This window comes from Mytilus edulis, chromosome 2 (assembly GCF_963676685.1).
Source record: "Mytilus edulis chromosome 2, xbMytEdul2.2, whole genome shotgun sequence".
NCBI classification, from domain to species: Eukaryota; Metazoa; Mollusca; class Bivalvia; order Mytilida; family Mytilidae; genus Mytilus; species Mytilus edulis.
The window spans coordinates 105,247,965-105,265,702 of NC_092345.1; the positions used below are offsets into that span (position 1 = coordinate 105,247,965).

General features: G+C 31.8%; 2 protein-coding genes across 8 annotated transcripts in view; both read left to right on the top strand.

Annotated features, from left to right (window-relative positions):
- The window catches only part of LOC139513800 (lysosomal cholesterol signaling protein-like), a 29,413-nt gene extending 11,675 nt beyond the window's left edge, over window positions 1-17,738 (top strand). For 2 of the 7 annotated variants that reach the window (XR_011662514.1, XR_011662515.1), the window contains exons 10-16: window positions 6,470-6,722; window positions 7,152-7,462; window positions 10,941-11,036; window positions 11,837-11,901; window positions 13,593-13,733; window positions 14,195-15,292; window positions 15,630-17,738. Coding sequence is in view for 4 of the 7 variants with exons in the window: in XM_071302612.1 (XP_071158713.1) it covers window positions 6,470-6,722; window positions 7,152-7,462; window positions 10,941-11,036; window positions 11,837-11,901; window positions 12,619-12,651; window positions 13,593-13,733; window positions 14,195-14,405 (1,110 nt within the window). In the remaining 3 variants the exon portion in view is untranslated. Of the gene's footprint in view, window positions 1-6,469; window positions 6,723-7,151; window positions 7,463-10,940; window positions 11,037-11,836; window positions 11,902-12,618; window positions 12,652-13,592; window positions 13,734-14,194 lie in introns of all 7 variants that reach the window. The other 5 variants (XM_071302612.1, XM_071302613.1, XM_071302614.1 and 2 more) reach the window with 3 other exon arrangements.
- Window positions 284-2,999, top strand: LOC139513802 (piggyBac transposable element-derived protein 4-like). Its single transcript, XM_071302616.1, has one exon. It carries the CDS (start codon window positions 617-619, stop codon window positions 2,369-2,371), a length of 1,755 nt encoding a protein of 584 aa, XP_071158717.1. The 5' UTR covers window positions 284-616; the 3' UTR covers window positions 2,372-2,999.

Below are 17,738 nucleotides of genomic sequence, written 5' to 3' on the forward strand. Positions count from 1 at the left end.
GTGTATCCTTCAGGATACACAATGCGCAGGGCGGATGTATCCTTGAGGATACATGATGCGCAGGGCGAGTGTATCTTTCAGGATACATAAATATTGTCCCAATGAAAACCGCAATTTTACAGTATTTGCCGTTCTTAACAGTTGAAATCAATGCTTCAATCAAAATCTACGATACCTGAGGGTCATATTTTAGTTCTTCAGCAGCATTAATAACATCGTGAAAGGTAAATAAATCAAATCGGAAAATTTTATTTTCTAAAATTAGAACCGGAAACACGTTTTGAGGTCATGTGAGGATTCAAAATGGCTCCTCTCGATAACAAGCAGTGGAAGTACGGCTGTTTTCGCTCTTTTAAAGGAGCCCTTCACATTTCATAGGTATTGTTGGATATATAATAATAATAAATGATTCAATATATATTTATAAATAATGAAAGCGATCATTGGTAGGCCCTTTTCCCCACAAGTAGGCACAAGACAGGTAAGACTTGCATGTAGTTTTAATTTTTTGTCACCGGTTTCGAGGGGAAAAGATAATTGGGTTTGGAATGTACGGGAAAATGCACGAAATTAATTAAGGAAGTACAAGTTCGTCTGCTACTATTGCAGTCTAAAAATGTCGTCAGACGAATCTGACGGCGACTTTGAAGGGTTTAGTGAAACTGATGTTATAAATGCCGAACAAGAGGTTTTGGCCGCTGAGGAAAGGTTGCGAGTTATTTTGAGTGAACAGGGGATAGGGGATGACAGTGATGGAGATCTCAATGAGTCTGAAAATGAGGATGAAGGGGAGGAGGAGGTGCATATTGATGAGAGAGGAGATGGTGGCGATGGATGGCATTCTAGGTTTGATATTTATGAAAGGGGTTTACCACATTTATTTAACCCTCGTGGCAATACTGGGCCAAGTCGCGTCATGGGTGCTGAAAAGGAAGTCTTAGATTTTTGGCAACTCTACATGGGTGATCAATTTCTTGAGTTTCTTATTAACCAAACAGATAGTTATGCCAACTATAACATTCAGCATAGGCCAAACGATAACAAAATGCCTTGGAGTATCCCAACTTTACCAGAAATTAAAGCATTTCTTGGTCTAACCTACCAAATGGGAATAAATCGCAAACCATCTACTAAATTATATTGGTCAACCGATCCAGTTATGGTCACCCCAATATTTTCATCAACAATGACCAGAGACAGATACACCCAAATATTGCGGTACCTCCATTTCTCTAACATTGCAAATGAACCTAGACAAGGAGAACCAAATTATGATCCTTTATATAAAATTAAACCTGTAGTTAACCATTTAAATAATAAATTTGGTTTAGAATATATACCAAAAAGAAATGTCACCATTGATGAGTGTATGGTACCTTTCAAAGGGAGAACATTATTGAAACAATACTTACCAAGTAAACCACATAAATGGGGCGCAAAGGTTTGGATGCTGGCAGAATCTGCCAACAGCTACATACAATATATAGATGTGTATCCAGGTAGAACAGTTAGAACAGAGGGCAGTCTGGGTTCTTCGGTGGTAAAGAATTGTTTAGAAGGTGCAAATATTGCAGGTCAGGGCTATCATGTTTATACCGATAACTTTTTTACATCGCCTAACCTTTATTTAGAGTTGTGGGAGAATTATGACACAGCTGCATGTGGAACAGTCCGTAACACTAGGGCAGGTTTGCCAAAAGATATCATGTGTAAAAAGCCAGTTAATGTTGTAACTCGTGGAGACCATCAATTCAGGCAAAAAGGTGCTTTGTTAGCGGTATCTTGGAAGGACAAAAAAACTGTATCAGTATTGTCAACAATACACAATGAAAGCATTGGTCAAGTTACTCGTTCAGTAAATGTTGACGGCCAATTTGCAAGACAGGAGTTTAATTGCCCATCTGCTATTGTTGACTACACTTGTAATATGGGTGGTGTTGACAAAGCAGATCAATACATTCAGTATTATTGTTATCACCAGAAAACCTTAAAATGGCCAAAAAAAGTATTTTTTAGTCTACTTGAGATGGTTAAATTTAATGCCTACAGATTATTCACATTAAGTCCAAACCATTCTTCAAACCTCACATTCCTTCAGTTTTCTTGTTTGCTGATAAAAGGATTGATCAATGGATATTCTGCCGGGGTACGGAGAGGAAGGCCATTACTTGCCCCTGATCAGAGATTGATTCAAAGACACATGCCTACAACTTTAAATAGTAAAGGCAGGTGTCATGTCTGTTACATGAGACAGAAGAATGGCAAGCAAGACAATATAAGACAAACTAAATATGGGTGTTCAGTATGTGGCAAACACCTCTGTATGCCTCAATGCTTCACAATTTACCATACAGAGAAGAATTACTGCTAGACTGACTTTGTGTTCTTTGTTTAATACCGTTTATTGTTCCAGTTTTATTCATGGATTTGTGTTATAACTTTTAAACTTTTTTCAAATTGACCTTTAATTAACTGAATAATCATGACAATTGGTGTAAAAAATGTGAGGAAAAGCAAGAGAATTACAAAGAAATAATCCTTGAGTGAATGGCACACAATTCATAGGTGAGTCACTGAATGTTGGTTGTTTTTTGTTCTTGTTCGTTTAAATCTTATTGTTGAAAATTTATAAATTATTTTGAAGACTTTAGTTATACGTGTACTGATAAAAAAAAATATCTTTCAGTTCCAGTACATTTAAGTTTTGTAACTTGATATGGTAAAAAAACCTGCACTGAATGATCAAGAATTGAGAATACCTGTTATGTGTGTACACAATAAATGAATGTAAAATTTCATTTTATAAGTGAAATAACACAGGTTTGAACATTGTTTTCAATTTAGACTTGTATAATACTATATAATGAAATTCGAAAACTGAGTGATTTTAAAACTGGAAATACAAATAGTGAATCCATGAATAAAGCTGTAACATATCGGGGAATTACAATTGGTACTAGAGAAAGTTGAAAGTTACCTTTGCCTAAAAAAAAAAAAAATACAAATGTTCTTGTACATAATGGTGATTCTGATTATTTATTTCTATATTTAATAGTATAGTAAATAACTGACATTCCTGGCCAGCTATTCTGCTCTATTCTTCTATTCTTCTAAAATAAGTTGCAAGAGCTGATTGAAAAAAGGCATAATATAATTTGTCTTTGTTGAATCTGAGTATAGAAGATCATAGAAAGGTTTCTTTTTGCAAAGCATTTATTTTAGCATTGAAAAGTATTTTTTTTTGCAATTTTTTTTTTTTTTTTGCAAAGTTTCTAAAACAAAATAGTGACATTTATTCTTGGAGTATGAATCAAAAATTTCATATCTAATTTGTTTGATAATCGCTCTTATCAAAATTAAACAGTGTTTTGAATTTTAACAACGTATCTGTGGTTCCATATATTATTGTACATCGAAAAAGAGTAGTCGTTCGTCGATTGACAGAGTTGTCTTTTCATCAGTACAAATGGCGGTCGTAAACGGAAAGTCAAAACGGTCAAAAATGAAAGATAAAAAGCTTCGAACTTGCCATAAACGATGTTTGAATGACCAAATCGATTGATAAGATAAATGAGAAGACTCGGTAATAGCGATTTGCCGGATATTATACGTTTTAAATGCATTTTACACGTATTCAGTATCGAAATTTTGGCAACATTGAGCAAACAAGGTAACAAAATCAAACTTTCAAACATCATAAGGACTTTATTATTCGTTTCAATTTGATAAGACATAGAAAATATTAAACATAGTAATCTATTCAACTTCCGTATCAGTTTTTTTTGCAATCTGTGCCGTGGTTTTCCAGTTGCAGCACGTTTTTCAAGTTGCAACTTTTCTTGAAGCACCGATCACGAAATTAATTCAGGCTGGGGAATCTGAGCGTGCAAATTTGCCTCGGCCACAGAAACCCGCGGAAAAAATAAATTCAGTAGTGAAAGTGTTAAAAGGTAAAAACAAGTAAAAGGATTGAACATAAACAACTTTCCTGTAATGTTCTTCTCATAATCTTCATGTTTGATATTTCCCTTGACCTATATGCGTTTTTTTAACAACACGGAAAATCAGAATACACCTTATCGCTATTCCCGGCTGACCCGTCCGCTTGAACTTTTGACGTCAACAACAATCACTTTTCCATTGTGGCGTCAGACATTTTGTTTTATGACGTCAACATTTTACGGGAACCTGTGTGATTTCCAGCAATGGCGGACAAATAGCGATAAGGTGTATTAAGGAGGCTCGCGGGTATAAGATTTTCCGAAAAAAAATAAACTTTAATTTTTCATTACAAATTTTATTCCCTTCCTTAAGTAGTTGTTACTTTATCATATGATCCAAAATTCAATCCGAAAAATCAATTCGTGTTGGCCCCGGGTGACTTTTAAAGTGTTGATATCACCGAAAAAGCTCCAAATTATCTCCCTTTGGTGCAAAAATGCCATTTTTTGGTATTAAAATTGAAATATCTTTGTTAAATCATCGGTGACCTATATTTTTTATTGTTGTTTTCGAAAAAGCTGTACATGAACTAAATAATTGTAAAATTTAAGCGATTTCTGTAATTTAGTTCTTTTTTTATTTCGATATTACCGATATTTCTCCTATTAGTTCAACAGAAAAAAAGGACATTAACAAAAATGTATGCTTCTTTCGAAGGCAGATAGTGAGCGTAAATGAACGGTGACCCCATTTTTTTATTTCATTTTTCTATTAAGAATAAGTTAAAGTTCGTTTATAGAAAAATATAGGTATATCCTATATTAAATAAAAAAAAAATGATTTAGACCCGCGAGCCCCCTTAAGCAGTATTTATATTTAGTGTTTTTATAAATTTAGAAACACGTCAGAGGGAATTCCCCAGTTTTGATAAATGCGAGAGTTCTCTGAATTCCGATAATTCTATTTCTGTCATGTAAGAACTGAAGTGGAGTTTTTCCATATTTTACCGGTATGAAACTGAAATTTGATACTGTACTCTCATTAAGAAATGGAGAACCATTCATCATATCATTTAATAAACATTCTTGTTCCAAGTCGCAAGTCGCGGGTTTGTTTATGTATTAATGCGCATGCGTATTGTTTTCTTGATTTCAAGAGGTATCAGATTGAGTGGTTGCTCTGGATTCCATGCTTCATTGATTAATTTGAAACTCATGGGATTCTTTCTATGTCTGTCTGCTATTGAGGATTATTGTTGTTGCATAATTTTAAATCATATGCATCATTTAAATTAAAATAAATGTAGTGTTTACCTATAACACCCCTTCAGCCGAAATGGAGTCTTCCATATTATTGTTTCGAGTTGTCTCCCTCCCGGAAGTATTTTCTGTCAAAATCGAAATACAATACGACTCGTCAAGAAAAATTAACTCGCTAGATGTCGATAAACGTCGTATTATATTGAGAACAATCTCAATTTAAACAGAGGAGTGTGTACAGAAAGGAGTCATGCCCATGGTCCCAAAGGAAGTTAATATTTAAAGAGTTAGAAATGGGGTTCCTCCTAGAATTAACGGTGATAAGATACGAAGTGAAATACCTTCTCTCACTATCGGTGACTGCTGTGGAAAGTAAACATAGAATTGATAGTACAAAAATAAAACACAATACGTACATTGCTCATACACTTGTATCCGGGATTGGCTATTTTTAAAGTTGAGTGACTATTCAGATTATTACATTTTGCATATGCAGTTGAATTAGTTTTGAAAATAATACTATCCAGCTGTACCAGGGCTGCCAAAAATGCGTGAGACTCATGCATGTTCATGCTTATTTGCGGCAGTATCCTTGGATCTATTTTTTTCCCTCTTTGATCTTTTCAATTTTGGCCAAATCTCAGGCATTTGCTTAATGAAAAGTTGACAGAACTGCTATACATGTGTCAATGAAAACTATGGCAATCATATCCCTCAGAGCATTCTGCTCTTTGATTTCCCTTCTTTATTTAAAATTTTATAAGATAGAAATGCACTGTACAAAATAGAAACTTCTAGTATCTCTTTGTTTTCTTGTAAAATATTAACATATTGACAGCTTCAGACTACACTGAAATGTAACACAGATTGTCTATATTATGTGAAACAGCTGAGACATGTGTTATAATAACTACATATGTCTCACCTGTGTCATATTTTATGATGGGGGAAACAAGAATCAATGAGGAATTAAAATAGATACATATAGTTTTGAGAAATGATATACACTTTAAAATGTGTAGTGAACCAACACTAACAGCAGAGACAGAGGAAAAAATATATGACAAGTCTTACTCTCCAATAATGTTTCTTTTCACAAGTCATCCTGTCATTCTTAATTCTATATAGTACTGTTTACTTTATGTATACATATATTTCTATTTATTAGCTAATTTATAATGTCTGTAGTGAGAGATATTTTATCACACTAGATGCAGTGGTAGAATATAAATGTATATATTATTATACAGATTTTATTTGTTTTACAGACCATCTTATCCCTGATAATCTTGACTGTGTGTAGTGCAATAAACATTGTCTGTCTAATATTAAAACAAAGGAATTCATCAGCGTATTTGAAATTACGAGAACATAAGAATGGTGACATATTAAACAGTAAGAGAAAGAAAAATGATGGAATGAAGGACGACAGTCGCTGTAGGTTGTTAGGAAGGAGAGACAGTAATGAAGAAGATTATAGATCTATTAATGACTGTAACAATTGTGATAATTCATGTGAAGGTAAATACTGTTCAGAAAGGATGTTTAAGATAAGATTTGAATCAATCCAAAAAACAACAATAGATTTAGAAATAGGTTTTACTAATCACTTTGTGCAAAAAATATAGAATACAGAATAACAATGAAACCTGTAAAAGCATATATTATATTTTCATTTCCAGTCCCATTTCACTGAAGATTTCTTTGTTCTGTTAGATTAAATTAAATAGATTGCTTAATCAATCGTGAAAGAAAAGATATTTGTTTTTTTGTTTTAGTTCAAAGGTTAGGTTGAAAAGATTTCTGTAGACTGTATAATTTTAAAGATGATACTTACACAATGTGATCCTTTGATATAACCTTTAAAGGTAATTTTGAAAGTAAAACTTGAATAATATGCTCTTTTGTATAATTTGTTTGTCTCCTGCCATTATTTATATTTCTTTATAGGAGTAGGTAGAACCAGTATTGAAGATATAGTGCCTTTCCCTAAAGAGACAGAAAGTCTGATATCTGACACGTCCAGTACTACTAGTGACAGCCTAACAGAGACGTATGAAGTAGAGCAGTGTGTGTATGGCACTTGTGGTATAGAGCAGAGACGTAGGTGTGCGGGTCTACTCAGGAAGTATAATACATCTGTCGTAGCGATACCGGATGAAGATTCTGTAGGCAGCAATCGATCAAGGAAAGTTAAAGATGATTTCCAAAGTAACAGATTTATGTTGATGTTGGTTCTCTGTCAAGTTTCTATGTTTATGGTAAGTGTCAAGTTTCTATGTTTATGGTAAGTGTCAAGTCTCTATGTGTATGTTAAGTGTCAAGTTTCTATGTGTATGGTAAGTGTCAAGTTTCTATGTGTATGGTAAGTGTCAAGTCTCTATGTTTATGGTAAGTGTCAAGTTTCTATGTTTATGGTAAGTGTCAAGTTTCTATGTTTATGGTAAGTGTCAAGTTTCTATGTATATGGTAAGTGTCAAGTTTCTATGTTTATGGTAAGTGGCAGCAGTTGATGTTGATGTTGGTTCTCTGTCAAGTTTCTATGTTTATGGTAAGTGGCAGCAGTTGATGTTGATTCTCTGTCAAGTTTCTATGTTTATGGTAAGTGGCAGCAGTTGGTGTTGATGTTGGTTCTCTGTCAAGTTTCTATGTTTATGGTAAGTGGAAGCAGTTGATGTTGATGTTGGTACTATGTCAAGTTTCTATGTTTATGGTAAGTGTCAAGTTTCTATGTTTATGGTAAGTGTCAAGTTTCTATGTATATGGTAAGTGTCAAGTTTCTATGTTTATGGTAAGTGTCAAGTTTCTATGTTTATGGTAAGTGTCAAGTTTCTATGTTTATGGTAAGTGGCAGCAGTTGATGTTGATGTTGGTTCTCGGTCAAGTTTCTATGTTTATGGTAAGTGGCAGCAGTTGGCAGGGTTTCCCCTGGGTCAATTATTTTTTTCGCCACCTCTTTCGCCAAAACAATATATTTTTCGCCACTTGATTATTTTTTTCGCCAAGTGACATAAATATATTTTTCGTTTAAAATTTACCTTTTTTCTAACCCCCCCCCTTTTTCCCCCACTACTTCCCTTTAAAAAGATGATTTCGCGCCATTGTATCTATGATTATTCTCTCAAACTTATTTTAGAGTCTACATTTTAATGAATAAACACTAAGCATTTACTTTAAAACAACAGATTTTTTTAACTTAAAAGGGAAAAACATTCATAGTATTTTAAACAGCTTTTCTAAATGAGGGGGCCACTATACTTTAAATAATAAAGAAGATATAAGTCCTGGAATATAACAAAATTCATGGACATGTTTTGATCATATAATACCATTATACTTCGTTGGGAAAGTTGATTTCTCATTTCATGTGTAGTCATTACATTGAAGGGTTACTCTCATTCGAGGGATTGTTCCCAACCTTTTGGACAGTTTTCTTTTCTTGACCATCGTAAATGAAAAAGTTGAGACGTAATTTTATGCTTGAAACACGTGTGTCACTCAAACGACTTTACAGTAGACTCCCTAAGCAATTACCTATATTAAAGTCAAAGGATAATTAAAGTTTTAAATCAGAGATTTTCTTGCTTTTGAACATTTTTCGTCACAACAACAGCTTTCTTTTCTAAACTATCGTTAAAAGGAGAGGTGACGTCAAAAGTTAGCTCCAAACACGTGCGTCGCAAAGTGTGAATAAATTATGTATGTGACATTTAGCGGAAGCCATTTAACCATATCATTTTTTCAAACAATACAATCAACACCTTTATTAATTAGTCCTTTGTTGTCGATAGCTATAAAATGCAATCAGCTGATTATTGATTTTCTGTCCAAATCTTATTGAGGTCAAGGTGAACTCCGAGTATTGTCTGATCGAGTAAAGTCCGAGAAACTCGGAAAAAAGTAAATAAACAAGATGTAGGAAATAAATCGTTATAAATATTTCTTTCGCCAAATTCTTTCACAAATGACAATTTTTTATCGCCACAATTATTATTTTTTCGCAAATTGCGAAAATGGCGACCGCCAGCGGAAACCCTGGCAGTTGGTGTTGATGTTGGTTCTCTGTCAAGTTTCTATGTTTATGGTAAGTGGCAGCAGTTGATGTTGATGTTGGTTCTATGTCAAGTTTCTATGTTTATGGTAAGTGGCAACAGTTGATGTTGATGTTGGTACTATGTCAAGTTTCTATGTTTATGGTAAGTGTCAAGTTTCTATGTATATGGTAAGTGTCAAGTTTCTATGTTTATGGTAAGTGGCAGCAGTTGATGTTGATGTTGGTTCTCTGTTAAGTTTCTATGTTTATGGTAAGTGGCAGCAATTAAGGTTGATGTTGGTTCTCTGTCAAGTTTCTATGTTTATGGTAAGTGGCAGCAGTTGGTGTTGATGTTGGTTCTCTGTCAAGTTTCTATATTTATGGTAAGTGGCAGCAGTTGATGTTGGTACTATGTCAAGTTTCTATGTTTATGGTAAGTGTCAAGTTTCTATGTTTATGGTAAGTGTCAAGTTTCTATGTATATGGTAAGTGTCAAGTTTCTATGTTTATGGTAAGTGTCAAGTTTCTATGTTTATGGTAAGTGTCAGCAGTTGATGTTGATGTTGGTTCTTTGTCAAGTTTCTATGTTTATGGTAAGTGTCAAATTTCTATGTTTATGGTAAGTGTCAAGTTTCTATGTTTATGGTAAGTGTCAGCAGTTGATGTTGATGTTGGTTCTCTGTCAAGTTTCTATGTTTATGGTAAGTGTCAAGTTTCTATATTTATGGTAAGTGTCAAGTTTCTATGTTTATGGTAAGTGTCAGCAGTTGATGTTGATGTTGGTTCTCTGTCAAGTTTCAATGTTTATGGTAAGTGTCAGCAGTTGATGTTGATGTTGGTTCTCTGTCAAGTTTCTATGTTTATGGTAAGTGTCAGCAGTTGATGTTGATGTTGGTTCTCTGTCAAGTTTCTATGTTTATGGTAAGTGGCAGCAGTTGATGTTGGTTCTCTGTCAAGTTTCTGTGTTTATGGTAAGTGTCAAGTTTCTATGTTTATGGTAAGTGTCAAGTTTCTATGTTTATGGTAAGTGGCAGCAGTTGATGTTGATGTTGGTTCTCTGTCAAGTTTCTATGTTTATGGTAAGTGGCAGCAATTGATGTTGATGTTGGTTCTCTGTCAAGTTTCTATGTTTATGGTAAGTGTCAGCAGTTGATGTTGATGTTGGTTCTCTGTCAAGTTTCAATGTTTATGGTAAGTGTCAGCAGTTGATGTTGATGTTGGTTCTCTGTCAAGTTTCTATGTTTATGGTAAGTGGAAGCAGTTGATGTTGATGTTGGTTCTCTGTCAAGTTTCTATGTTTATGGTAAGTGGCAGCAGTTGATGTTGATGTTGGTTCTCTGTCAAGGTTCTGTGTTTATGGTAAGTGGCAGCAGTTGATGTTGATGTTGGTTCTCTGTCAAGTTTCTGTGTTTATGGTAAGTCAGCAATTATTTGTAGTCCGCTTGAGATTTCCAGATACGTCTGTTCTGTTTTGGGGGGCTTTGGCATAAGAGACAAAATACTGGATTGACAATGACAAGATAGAAAATATGGTGTTTTTTTTACTATTTCAGTAAATATCAGCTTCTCTTCTGATATCTCAATTCACATCAATTTCAATTTTTCACCAAATCCAATTTTAACAGAGTGCATGCTAGAACAAAGAAAATGTTGTCATGTTTGTTGTAACAAATATTATTAATATATTAATATTTTATTTTTTGTAGGGACTTTTTTTGTGTACATGGAGACTGTTTAATAAAGTTACAACAGGAACATACGTAGAAGTAGAATTCCTTGACGGTGTGATGAACTATGGTCAGGTAAGTCTGTTTGATAGTTTGCTGTCTCATGGTCATGTAGCCTCTCTTTTAATTCATATAAAATTCATGTTTCATACATTAGTTAACTACTGATTCTACAGATGAACTGAGTGTTATATACATGTACAATTTTTCTCTAGTCAAGACTTTGTCTTTCTTTTTCAATGATTGCAAAAAAGATGATTTCTTTTAATGTGATTTCATCTGGCATGATTGCTCTTTTTAAGATGTCATGCTAACATATTTAGAGGAACACCAAAAAAATGAACTCAAACAAACCAGTCCACATGTTGATTATAAAAAGACAACCAATTGTTTTAAAAATGTTTAAAAAGACTAAAAGTTAGAAAAGTTCACTTATATTGTAAATTGAGAAATGTCATATTGAAAAACAAGGAAAATGAGACAGGATTATTATTACATTGGTTAGAATTTTTGTTTCTGAATGCAGTATTTGTATGCAGTGTTTCATAAAAATACATGAAATAAATCTTTCATATATGCTTATTTTTTGTACAGTTGCATTAACATCTACATGCACAAATTACAAAAAATTTGAGCATCAAGTTGGTATTTATAAAAGTATTAAACTATTAAAAAAAAAGTTCCATGGACAAAACCATTTTTTTTTCCAGGGATTTATTGAACAAAACTGCTTTATTTTGTAGGGATTTATTGAACAAAACTACTATATTTTGTAGGGATTTATTGAACAAAACTACTTCATTTTGCAGGGATTTTTTTAACAAAACTACTATATTTTGTAGGGATTTATTGAACAAAACTATTTTATTTTGTAGGGATTTATTATATTTGCGATATTTGGGTTTGATACCAGATTAATATTCTTGCCATGTATAAAAAGGTATGTACAATGTTATTCTCTAATAGATATTTTATACTGGTGGTCAGACACAATAGTTCTAGTTTAGGAAAGTACAATGATGGTTTAGTATATAAAAAATCTGTTCAATCTTTACATGGTGGAAGGGGAAAATAGTACTTTTGTAGCTGGAATTTTTTGTGTGAATAATACCTTGAACTGATAATCAGTTTATTTCTATTGAAAATTGGTAAATGAGACTTAAATTAAACCTGGTCAAAAATTAATTTTCCCATATGCCATAACCAATTATTTCGAAAATTGTTTTCCCTTTAATTTCTTTTAAGACAAGGATTTAAGATCCATTACAAGAACCAGTTCAGAAAATATTGTTTAAGAACTATCGACAATTTATGAAACTTTCAATAGGGGAAATCCCTCCTCTGAAATTAAAACAAAACGGTATAAGAGGTGGTGAATTTGCGATTTCTGGCATGTTACACTCCTTTTAGGTTGGGACAAGTGAGCTTTTTATCAGACTACTTCTTATAGGACTTATTCCCATACAAAAGAGGATTTTACCCATTTTCTATTGACCTGAAACATATAGATAATCTTTTTTATAATCCAGCCCATACAATATTCCTTTATAATGGTTAATTTACTTTTAAAATGCATTGAAGATGTGAAACTTATAAATGATTTTAAAATTATACCACGTTAGTCAATATGTATATAGATGTAATGGTTATATTGTAGCTTGGTCAACTTTAAACGTAAATTGTTAAAAAGGTAACCGTCTTATATGTTGTAATGCATGGCATGTTGTAATCGATGATATGGCAGTGTTATCTTGGGTTCAAATGTACTTTAAATTGCATGTTAATTTGTTCAGTGCTCCTATGATGGGATTTATTTGTATTCAATGTGGCTAAAATTATCAGAGGGACAAATATTTTTCCTTCATCTATCAATATATATATGTGTACCTAGATATGTTTTAAAACCAGAGATTGCAGATGTTCAATTTTATATATTTTTTTTTAATTGTTCTTGTTTGAATGAAATGCTAGTTAGTCATCCTATATAGTATAGCACTTTCATAGAACATGGCATTTCTAAAAGATGTTATCACTTGATATTCCTAAATGTTATCATATGACACTCCTACAAAACAAGTTCCTTTATATTATAATGGTCCTGGGGGCCCTGGTAACCGAGTAGTCTTAAGTAATACAACTACTGTATTACAAGCCAGTCAACACCAAGGTTGTGGGTTTGAATTTCAAACATGGTAGGTGAGCTTGACTCTAATCTTAATTGACTACAATTGTCAGTTTTCCAAAGGTAGGTTGTTCTATCCTGGCACTGGGATTCTTCCACCAATAAAACCTGACCACCATGAAGTAGCACAATAGTGGCGTTAAAACACCAATCAAACATTTGACACTCCTACAACAAATTATCACATGACACTCCTACAACAAATTATCACATGACACTCCTACAACAATTTTTAAAGAATTCTTTCTATCAGTAATCTATACCAGTGGTTAGTTATGCAGATAAATTGAACCAACATGTTATGTTTGTCTATAATTACATTGATACTAAATTAAGTAAGATATTTAATTATATAAGTATTTTCTATGAATAAAAACTCATTTTCATTTCATTATATGAATATCTGAATTTATAGAATAACTGATTTCTTGATTGTGTGTATATTACAGATGGCGTAAACTTGTTTATGGTGTAGAAATTGTGACACTTCCAGATTCCTCCGAACTTGATGAAGAAACAATGCATTTATGTGAACAGTTTAAAAAATACCACAAAAATAATTGTTCTAAAGCTATTGTTAAAGATCTAAAGTAAGTACTGTTTGCTATTAATTAGGACATTCAAAAGCAAAACCCATTGATGTTTTGGGAATATTTCCTACTTAACACAGTTATTCACACAGTAATTATTCCTGGTGATTTGGTTATCCATGTAAAACAAAATGTTATAAATCAAAACTTATAGAATAAATCAAAAAAAAAAGAAAAGATATGATGAATTAAAAAATTAATGACAAAAGAATTTGAATTTTAAATGATTAAATTATTAGTTTAAAACAAATTGTTACTTTTTGTTTTTTTATGCATTATAAGTTTTTGTGAATATGAATGATAGGAGATGTTGGGTATTCATTAATCTGACAGCAACCCAAATGACATAAAAATTTAACAAACATTTAGTATTATGAAGACAATGAATAGTAATTCACGTATTATTAATGACATAGATGTTTTTTTCACAGAAATATAACAAAGATTTATTATAATTTCAGATATAGGTTAAAAGAATATAAACAAGTATTTACAGGAACCGACATGTGTGATTGGTTATTAGAAGTTGGTTTAGCCCATGATAGGGGAGAGGCCATAGAATATGGACGTACTCTTGTTACAGGACACATTGTTAGTCATGTGACCAAGGAACATCATTTTCATGACCTGCCATATTTTTACAGTTTTATTGAAGAAGAGGAATATGATTGAAATTATGAAAATAATTTTGATATGATTGAAATATAGTGCTAACTTTTGAAATTATCCAATCTGTTTATAAATGTTTTCTTTAAATATGAGTTGTCTCCCATTGTTGCTGCGTTATCCTTTCTGGTATTTCACACGGTTGAGTTCATTTAAAACATTCAGTTTCCCTGTTATTGATACTTTTTAAGAAAGAGAAATCGTTCAGAAAAGTGGTCAAAAGAAGCCAACAAATTATAAATACTAGTAGATAAAACAAATTATATCTTAAATCATGAATCATAAATTTAACATATTTACATTAAATGGGAGATAACTCTACACTTATTAGATGAAAAGAAAGAACTCAAGTCTAAAGTAATAACTTAATATTTCCATAGTTATTTTATATGTTAATTAAAACCAGTAATTAATATCAAACAAATTCCATATTGATACTAAAAGGTCCTTTGGAGAATATTTTGGTACTGAAACCATTTTAATTGATATTTGATGGCTAATATTGACCCTTTATACTCCTACTCTTTTCCTGATGTGGAAAGGAATCATTCATCAAAATCATTTTTAAGAAGGATTGCATTTTGAATCTGCATTTTACTGATAAGAGAACCTGTATTTTTCTAGTCAATACATAACACATTTTCATACTGACAGGAGGTGAGACACTTTTTGAATTATTTTGTTGAAAATGTTACTGATGTCAGTATCAGACCAATAGATAGATAGATCATGTATCAGACCCAGGGTAACATAAGATATTTTTGTAACAATGACATATTTGTATGCCCCACCTACGATAGTAGAGGGGCATTATGTTTTCTGGTCTGTGCGTCCGCCTGTACGTTCGTCTGTCCATCCGTTCTTCCCACTTCAGGTTAAAGTTTTTGGTCAAGGTAGTTTTTGATGAAGCTGAAGTCCAATCAACTTGAAACTTAGTACACATGTTTCTTATGATATGAACTTTCTTATATTAAAACCAAATTAGACTTTTGACCCCATTTTCATGATCCACTGAATATAGAAATTAAAATGTGAGTTTCAGGTTAAAGTTTTTGGTCAAGGTGGTTTTTGATGAAGCTGAAGTCCAATCAACTTGAAACTTAGTACACATGTTCCTTATGATATGATCTTTCTTATTTTAAAACCAAATTAGACTTTTGACCCCATTTTCATGGTCCACTGAACATAGAAATTAAAAGAGTGAGTTTCAGGTAAAAGTTTTTGGTCAAGGTAGTTTTTGATGAAGCTGAAGTCCAATCAACTTGAAACTTAGTACAGATGTTCCTTATGATATGATCTTTCTTATTTTAAAACCAAATTAGACTTTTGACCCCATTTTCATGGTCCACTGATCATATAAAATGAAAGTGTGTGTTTCAGGTTAAGGTTTTTCGGTCAAGGTAATTTTTGATGAAGTTTAAGCCCAATCAACTTGAAACTACACTTGTTCCCTATTGGTTGATCTTTTTACTTTTAAGGCCTAATTAGATTTTTTACCCAATTTCACGGTCCATTGATAAAGGTAAATGATAATGGGAGTGGGGTATCCGTGTACTTTGGACACATTCTTGTTATATTCTTATTCATGCTTTGGGTATTTGTGGAAGTCCAAAAAAAACACAGGTGTAAAGAAAATCTCAATTATTTTCTAAATTTTCTGTATGGAATATTTTAAAGCAATCTCTGTTACAAGTTCATTCCACAAAAAGAATATGTTGATATTATATTCATATTTGCCATTCTTGCTATAGACATAATTGTATGTCTTATGCCAATACTGTGTTTATTAATCATTTTAAACTTTATAAACTGAACCTGTTTACAATTTCTCCTCAGATTTTTCATACGTTTATAATTTGCTTGATACACATGTATTTCTTTGCCTGTTATAATTTATATTAATTGCATTTCATCATAGTCTCAGTAAAGTGCTTCATTTCTGTTGAGTTAAAATTTTAAAAATTTTATGTTCAAACCTTCTACCAGGTTTTTATTTATGTTTTTCTAAGACATAAGTTTGATTGTCTTTAAAAGTTCATATTTAGTGATTGTATATCTCTGTCAATTTACACCTATCACATAATCATCCTTTACACAATAAATTGTACCATTTACTTTGTTTTTTATGGTTTGATAAGTTGTTGTCATAAATTGTTAGCAAACATGTAATGTATAAACTATTTCAACATTGTATAGTTTTATTTTGCTTTATGTAAATTTTGCAACTTTTAAACATTTTTTGGGTGATTTTTATGGGATATGGTTCATTTTCTTTATAACATTTTAAGCTTTTAAAGACGTTTTGAAAACAGTGGACACTGAATATTTTCCATATTTCTAAATTCATCCAAAGTCAACTTTGCCTGAGGGAATTGGAACCTTAGTTTATTCATATATTCTTAATTTGGAGAATTTTAAATAAGTATGTTGTGAATCATGCCGTTTGAAGCAGATTTTTTTTGGAAACACCATTGCATTTATATATATCCATATGGAATGGAATTATTTTGATTTAAAAGTAATTAATTTTACATATGATGTATATAAAAACAATAATACTCTGTTACTGAAACAATTCATTACTTTGCATTAGATAACATACATGTACATTTTTTTATGCTATTTGTTTTGCATTTAATAATTTACATTTTTTTTCATGTTATTTGTGACATTTCTGATGGGGAAAATATGGAGACTATGAATCAGATAACATTCTGTCTGTAACACGGGTATTTATTTGGGATATATTATGTATATTCTGTTGCTGTATTAGTACAATGTCTGATGTTTAATTGTGGCATTTGATTATTTTTTTTAATGTGAGGGTTCTTGTTATAACATATGTGTATAGACTGGTATCTAAATGCATTTAAAAGTAAGTTGGGAATTTATTGTTCAATGTTATGAACTCTCATTTAAAAGGTTTCTTTACAATTTTCTGCAAGCTACTTTATTCCTTTAGAAATTTGAACCTCTGATATTTGAGAATGCTTTGTAAAATCAATACAAAATATTCTTGTCATTTAAATTTGTTCATGAATATATGAAAGAAGCATTCTATTTTAGATCAAATTATAAATAAAGTAAAATGGTGCTGTGATATATATATAATGTTTTGAAGTCTTGGATGTGTGATGTTGTTTTTTTAACTTGTTTGTTTATTAATACATAAATTATAACTGTAGTGTCTTTTGTAAAATGTGCAAAAAACAAATAAGAATATATTACTGTAAATTAACAACATCATACAAAAAATAATAATTTATATTTATTTTGATTCTTTGTTATTGTTATATTTTTTTTTGGACAAAATTGCTGAATAAAACGATAATATATAAA